Source organism: Triticum aestivum, chromosome 3D (genome assembly GCF_018294505.1).
Source record: "Triticum aestivum cultivar Chinese Spring chromosome 3D, IWGSC CS RefSeq v2.1, whole genome shotgun sequence".
In the NCBI taxonomy this organism is placed as follows: Eukaryota; Viridiplantae; Streptophyta; class Magnoliopsida; order Poales; family Poaceae; genus Triticum; species Triticum aestivum.
This window is the reverse complement of record NC_057802.1, coordinates 153,688,675-153,695,883: the sequence shown is the minus strand read 5'-3', so window position 1 is coordinate 153,695,883 and position 7,209 is coordinate 153,688,675. Positions and strand designations below refer to the sequence as shown.

Here is a 7,209-nt window from a genome sequence, read left to right as displayed (position 1 = left end):
TGATTTTGAAAACCACAACATGGCGACTCTACTAGAGACGTGAAGACTGGAGAGTGTTCTAGTAACATTCCCCTTACAAGGTAGATGGATAATTTTAGCTCAAGTGACCGGGGAAGGCATTTTTAAAAGTCACAAGCAAGAATGTTTAATTTTATAGAAAATCGATGGAGGAAAAGAGAAGACATTTTATCCTGGCTTACACGGACCGTCCTAGTCAACGAAGCTGGTGCAAAGCTTTGCTGGAGCTCCCGACGTGGCAGAGTCTGAGTGGTTGTCCGAAACCGTCGCGCCAATCAAACGGCACATGTCGATGAGCTGTGACATGGCCAGGCCCCCGGGTGGCGTCTCGACGTCTCCGTGCATGTGTAATACGGGGACGGGCAGCGCATTCCCGCATCTCTCGCACCGCCCTCACTCCGGTCCGTCTCTCTCCCCCACTCCCGATCCATCCAGACGCCGAGATCTCGCGGAGGTTTCTCTTGCCGGATCAGGAGGAGGAAATCAGTTTCGCTTGTGAGTGGTGACCATGGCGGAGGCGGCGCCGGCCTCGCCGTGGTGGGCGAGGCGGATGACGGCGGCGTTCGGGGCGCCGTTCCTGTGGCTCGTCTGCCTGATCTACTTCATCCAGGTCTCTTCCTCTCCCCCGGCACCCTGACGCTCCTCGTAATCGCACCCATTTCTCCGCACACGCACCGTCGATTTAGATAGATCTGCCGCTCATATGCGTGTCCGTAGGATCATTTTGTAATTTATGTTTCCAGAACACACAAGATGATGAAGGATGCCTGGATCCCTATTTGAATATTCTTGTTGTAGACATCACACTAATTTTATCTTGTTGCGAATGTGAAGCCCGTGCTGCCAGAGTAGCTTGAGATGGACGTCTAGTGTTTATATGCTGCCAAATCAGTCACTGTCTGTATAGAGAGACTCAATTGCGCTTAAGAAATTCGGTTAGAATCGGTAAATCATTCTCTGCCCCATGGAAATGTGAAACTATCAAAGTGTTGGCGAGTCTTGCCTTGGATTGCGATGCCTTTAAAACAACTTGATGTGATAATCGCACAGGATAGTGAGCATCGGTGGCATGTCAAATACCTTAAGGTAGCATGTAGGGGGCCAAGGTTGTTCATTCATATCCTTAGCACTTGTTCAACTTGCATGCTTTGGTGATATGTCTCGGTTGCTAATTCCATGTCTGGATTCAGCATAACTAAAGAGACCCTCCTTCAAATCTGTTTGTTTTTCTTGATTACTTCACAAATCAGAACACATTAACATTTTAAACGTTCTGATATGTATTCTTCAATGTTTTAGGGTTTCAGATCTTTTGTCTGGACAGCTGTCTCATATCAAATGAAGGACATCATGAAGCTGTCACCCTCAACATCACAGTTTTTGGTCTCTGCTGCATTTTTCCCTTGGAGCATAAAACCTATATATGGGTAATGTTACCTTTTGTTCGTTGCTTTATATGAAGCAAAGCTTACCAACAATTTAACCTTGGTTGATGCAAACTAACCATTCTTGTCCTTGGCCTATATCATGAGTGTTACATCTCAGTTTTCAGAATTACACCTTTTTTCAGACGTAAGCTTAGTTATTGTTTGATATTGGTGTCCACCACAACACAAGTTTATTACTGGACTTTTAAGAGCTATAGATACGTAATTATTTCACCAGAGCTAAACATTTTTTTTCAATTTCTGATTAATTACAGATTACCGTAAATAGAACCTATTACTAACAATCTGAACATAGTTCGTATTCAAGTTATTTCTATAGAAAATTGATTAACAAGAACAGTTCATTTGTAGACATGGGCACATGACAGTAACCCGGAATTGCAAAAAGGAACACATCAAAGTATTTCCCACATCTGTTGGTTCAATAGCTTTGTTGCTGCAAATTAAGGCATTCAGCTGTTCTAGTACATAGACTTGTGTAATATCAAACTCATAATCGGTATTCTAGCTAGTGTCCATGACCTATGGTTGTCCTAGTACTTTCCTGTCCACAGAGTTGCCCTGCTTTTTGGCAGTGGTGGTGTTGTACGCATTAGTATGTTGCATCAAGCCAGTGGCAGTTCGGGTGCAGCCAGCTGGCTGGCAAGGAGACCAAGGACATAGGTGCCTTGTAGGCCTGTAGCAGAAGACAGTCATGTGTCAGACAAGGATTTGCAGCACCAAGGAAACGGGAGGAAGGAGTCTTTTAGGAAAAAACTATTGTATTAGCAAGTCTAGGATTAAAGGAGTCAAACCATGAGGAGTTTGTATCTTGCTAGGAAAAGTCAAAGTTTCAAATATCTAAGCACCCATTATATAGAGATGCAATGTATCTATGTTTCAGGAAGGAACAACCAATCTTTTCTCTCCGAAATAATCTCTCATCCAACCTATGTCTGCAGCATTGCCATCTGGCTATGTTCAGTACGTTAGTTGTCCTGCTGTGGATAAAGGTTCACTACTTGTTGCTAACAGCTGTAAAACATGCATATATGCCTTGGTACATGCATTACTGGACATATTCCTGAACGCTCGATAAAAAAAATCCTGGTTTTATTTACTCACCCATATATCAATTGTGCTTGCAGGATTGTATCGGACTGTATTCCAATTAAGCAGAGGAAGCGTGTACCCTATTTGATCATTTCTAGTGGTCTTTCTCTGTTTCCATGGCTTATTATTGGGCTGTCAGAACATTTGAGGAGCTCAAGCAATCTTTTTACGCTAATGTTGATTGTACAGAACTTGGGATCTGCCATGGCAGATGTTGTTATAGATGCAATGATTGCAGAGGCAGTTCGATCAGCAGGGTGAGTAATTTGGTGCATCTTGTCTCACCTTCTATAGCAAGTACTCCAATACAATGCCTTAAAACCTGAATTATTCTCTTTTCAGGTCAGAATTTGCTGGTGATCTCCAGTCATTATCATGGTCATCAATGGCTGTAGGGGGGATATTTGGGAGCTTATTGGGAGGATACGCATTGTCCAATCTCCCAATAAATGCTATTTATATTATTTTCTCTGCTCTTCCACTATTCCAACTAGTTACATGTGTTTTTGTTAAGGAATCTTCGAAAGGATTTGATAGCACGATAGATAATGCTGCACATGATCATGCTGATGATCAGAATATTGATAGTGCTTTTGCTGGACAAGGCTCAGGTGAATCTTTTAAATATGTGAGCACTAGGAGGCGAAAGGGTGCTCGTAAAAAGAACAAAAGGAGAACATTGTCCAAACGATCTGAAGGTCATGAGAAGCACAATAAATCAGTTAATTTATACTCATCTCTGAAATCAGCCTTCATCAGTTTATGCACAGCTTTTAAGCAGCCAGCAATTCTGCGGTAATTAACCCTGCAATTTCATTTTCTCTGATGTTTGCCTCTTGCACTGAAGAGCTTAATCGGTAACTTCCTTTCTTTTTCTCTAGACCTATGGCATGGTTTTTCATTTCAAATTCAGCAGTTCCAAATATCTCAACAGTAATGTTCTATTATCAAACGGAGGTTCTACATCTGGAGGCATCCTTCTTAGGGACTGCACGTGTGATTGGGTGGTTCAGTCTAATGCTTGGCACATATATCTACAACCGCTACTTAAAGCATAAAAAACTCAGGAATATTCTTATGTAAGTCATTTTCTCAAGCTGTTTTTCTTTTCCAAATGTCAAGACACTATCTATATTAGTGCCATAGTTTGTTTAAAGGAAGTTGAAATGTTATGCACATTTATGCTTAATGTACTGACTGAAATTTTCTATAAACTTTTCATAAATTGGCTGTCCATAATTCGAATGAATTGTACTGAATTTTCATCTTGGTATTTTTGGTATAAACCATTTATTGATCTTCTTTTGGTCAGTGTTTTTGTGAGTGCAAGTGCATGCTCTTTTATTAATGTTGTTGAAGAACTGATGGGGGTAATTGGCTACAATGTAAATCTATTCACTTGTTTGAAGTTGTTAGGTACTTACATGTGCCACCTTTAATAATTGCTGTCCTTATTTTACAGGTTTGCACATCTTGGCCTTGCGATAATTACTGTACTGGACATTTTACTGGTGTCAAGATTACATATCCAGTATGGAATAGCAGACAAATACATGGTGCTGTGGGGCTCTGCTTTGGCTGATGCAATCAACCAATTCAAGTATATCCTCTAGCTGTCATTTCTTTCATACTCATGTGAACTATTACCTCCATCCCGAAAAGCTTGTCTTAGATTTGTCTAGATACGAATGTATCTAGACACGTCTTGGTGTTAGATACATCCGTATTTAGACAAATCCAAGACAAGCTTTTTGGGACGGAGGGAGTAGATTGCAAACCATAAACTGAGTTATCTGCTTGACCTGTAGTTTAGAAAACCAGTTTGAGATGCGTTTTTGTTATAAACCCTAAGTTGCTGCCCAGAGTTACTGATCCTGCATTGACTAATCTTGCATTTAAAATATTTTAGTGTTGTGGCAACTCATTAGGCACCAACTTAAACTTCTTTATTTCAACTAAAAGTTAGTTAAGACAGATACAGTCATAGTCTTTTTTATTTATTTCCTTTATTTGGGTGAGCGTCAATCAAGTGGCCCTCATGAATGTTTCTTGAGCTCATGGTTAAGTGTGACCTGCATGTCATTAATTTCTTTAGATGACTGTATGTTCTTTTTTGCAACTTATCCAGTATAATAATTGACATTAGTTAGTAGGTTCATATTGTTCTCTTAATCAAAACAACTGGAAAATGAGGAAATTGTTCAACTTATCCAGTATGAATCCATTATTGTACTCATGGCTGAAGATCAGACATCTTACCTACACATTTACGCAATAGTGTTTCTAACTTTATTGTTTTCATTTGGCAGGATGATGCCGTTCCTAATCCTCTCGGGACAACTTTGCCCACCTGGAATCGAGGGCACACTGTTTGCTCTGTTCATGTCCATTAACAACCTCAGTTCGACATTAGGTTCATTCCTTGGAGCTGCATTGACGTCAGCTTTGAACATCTCGTCGGTACAGTTTGACAATCTGGCGCTCGGCCTAACTGTTCAGCTGATGGGCACTCTCTTACCTATCGGATTTTTGTTTCTGATTCCAAGGGACGTCACGGGACTAACATCATAGGAAAAGGGATACAGACCTGATCGTCATTTTTTCTGGACTGGTCTGGTCTGTATTCCCCAGTCTTACTCATACATGCATATAGAGAAAGCAAATTGAAGCCAGCAGGAAGGTAGCTCAGTTTTGTTGAAATATGTATACAGGCATATACTTGAATGAGAGGAAGAGTGCAAATAGCTGACATTACAAAGTGTTAAGCAATGGCAAAACTGTGTAGCAAATGTACTTGCAAGAACATGTGTTACATGGAAAGTGTTATTGTTTATGATTTAGCTTTTGATGTATATATCTGTCTGTCTATCTACCTACATTACCTATCTATCTATTTATCTCTTTCTCTATCTCTGTCTAATATTAAAATCTCTACCTTTAGCACTGTGATCCAGTATGTTTATACTGTCAAATTGAGCAGTGAATTGATGTATATATTTGTTATGCTTGCAAGTGTATATTACTTACTGATTGCGCTAGAAATACGAATAAATTGCTATCTGAAACTTGAGTATATTACCAAAAATTCAAATCAAATAGTATGTTGCTGAAATTGTGAACGCTATAATTGTTTTGATTGTACAACATCTACATATGGGAGGCAATCTCATCATCTCGATGCAAGAGATGAGCTGAATCAAATTTGTCTCATTCCATCTTTCCAACCAAACACAGGAGCGAAACAATAACATTTTATACCTTCAACCAAACACCAAACAGATGAATGAAACCGACCCCTTTAACCATGAAACTCCATTCCATTCCATTCCATTTGGCTCCTCATTCAAACGCACCCTTTGTTGCCTCTTCCCACATGCATGATCAGATGAAGAAGACACACATACATTGACCCATGAAATCCTAGACCCTGAACTGAGAAATTCGGCAGCGCAAGTGCACCAACTATTGAAATACTCATCGTCCCGTGCGGGAAGTGGAGGTGATGAGCTGTCCTCCTGTGAAGAGCATACCAACCTGCGGCAGCTCCATCTCCTGCTGCATGCCTGACAGTGCCAAACAACGACAGGCCTCTTAAAGTTGTACTCCCTCCGTTCCTAAATATAAGTCTTTTTAGAGATTTCATTTAATATGGACTACATACGGAGCAAAATGGATGAATCTATAATCTAAAATACATCTGTATGTAGTTTATATTAAAATCTCTTAAAAACATATATTTAGGAATGGAGGGAGTACTAAAATAGCAGCAATTAATCTGGATCGGATGGAGCAACATTTTTTCGAAATACTTGCGCTTTGAGTCACTGGTTCATCTTTCCCACCATTTTTTCCTACCATGCTCCTCCTCCTCCTCCACTTTAACGATGGCTGTTCAGTCACTACTCACTAGTAAAAAATCAAAGGATATAAAGGAGATTCCAGCCGCCACCATAATCTGTCTTCAAATTCCAGGAACGTCAATTATTTTGGAATGAAGGAAGTGCATCAGAAACAGAAGTAAGTGCCTCTCTTGCACAAAGATGAGCAACACTATTAGCGCTATGTCCAGAAAAAAGAAGCATAAGAGCATCTCTAACCGATCTCTTTATCATTTAGCCTCTAAGTGCATTTCTAACCGATCCCCTAAAACTTAGTGGAGTATATATACTCCACTAAGTTTTTGGCCGGACCTAACCGATCCCCTAAATATAACGGAGTAAATTTGTGTTTTTCTAAACTTTGCAATTCTAGTATAAATTGCAACTACATATTGGCACGCATATATAAACTAAACATATTACGAATATAGTTTACAAACCGAATTCAAACTTTACAAACCGAATTTAAACATGCCGAATGGTTCAAATGTAGCAAATAGCATTTCATAGAACAATTAGGACTCGCTTAGACATTGCCAATGATGCTCAACAAGATCTTGTTGGAGCCGAGTATGAACTTGACGGTTCTCGATCTTGTGATACCCCTCAAGGAATGTCAAGATCCTGCTTTTTTTTGAAATAAAAGAAGACTTATTTATTAGAAATAATCAGTACATCGTTTGTGATGATCATTACAATTTCATTTGGAGGCTCCTCGAACCAATCCGAAGTAGAAGAAAATCTAGCTAATTTAGCGAGCTCATGAGCTAATT

The 7,209-nt window shown here is 39.9% G+C and overlaps 1 protein-coding gene across 1 annotated transcript; it reads left to right on the top strand.

Moving 5' to 3' along the window:
- The first annotated feature begins 329 nt into the window (after positions 1-329).
- Positions 330-5,412, top strand: LOC123077995 (probable folate-biopterin transporter 4). Its single transcript, XM_044500379.1, has 7 exons — positions 330-628; positions 1,318-1,445; positions 2,594-2,815; positions 2,901-3,353; positions 3,440-3,637; positions 4,021-4,158; positions 4,868-5,412. Exons 1-7 carry the CDS (start codon positions 527-529, stop codon positions 5,127-5,129), a joined length of 1,503 nt encoding a protein of 500 aa, XP_044356314.1. The 5' UTR covers positions 330-526; the 3' UTR covers positions 5,130-5,412.
- Positions 5,413-7,209: the final 1,797 nt, after the last annotated feature.

What these genes read in the sequence shown, in the direction of transcription:
- LOC123077995 (XM_044500379.1), top strand. Translation starts at nt 527, where the DNA reads ATGGCGGAGGCGGCGCCGGCCTCGCCGTGGTGGGCGAGGCGGATGACG. An exon ending in GCCTGATCTACTTCATCCAG is followed by an intron (nt 629 to 1,317) that starts GTCTCTTCCTCT and finishes TCAATGTTTTAG; the next exon opens with GGTTTCAGATCTTTTGTCTG. An exon ending in AAGCAGCCAGCAATTCTGCG is followed by an intron (nt 3,354 to 3,439) that starts GTAATTAACCCT and finishes CTTTTTCTCTAG; the next exon opens with ACCTATGGCATGGTTTTTCA.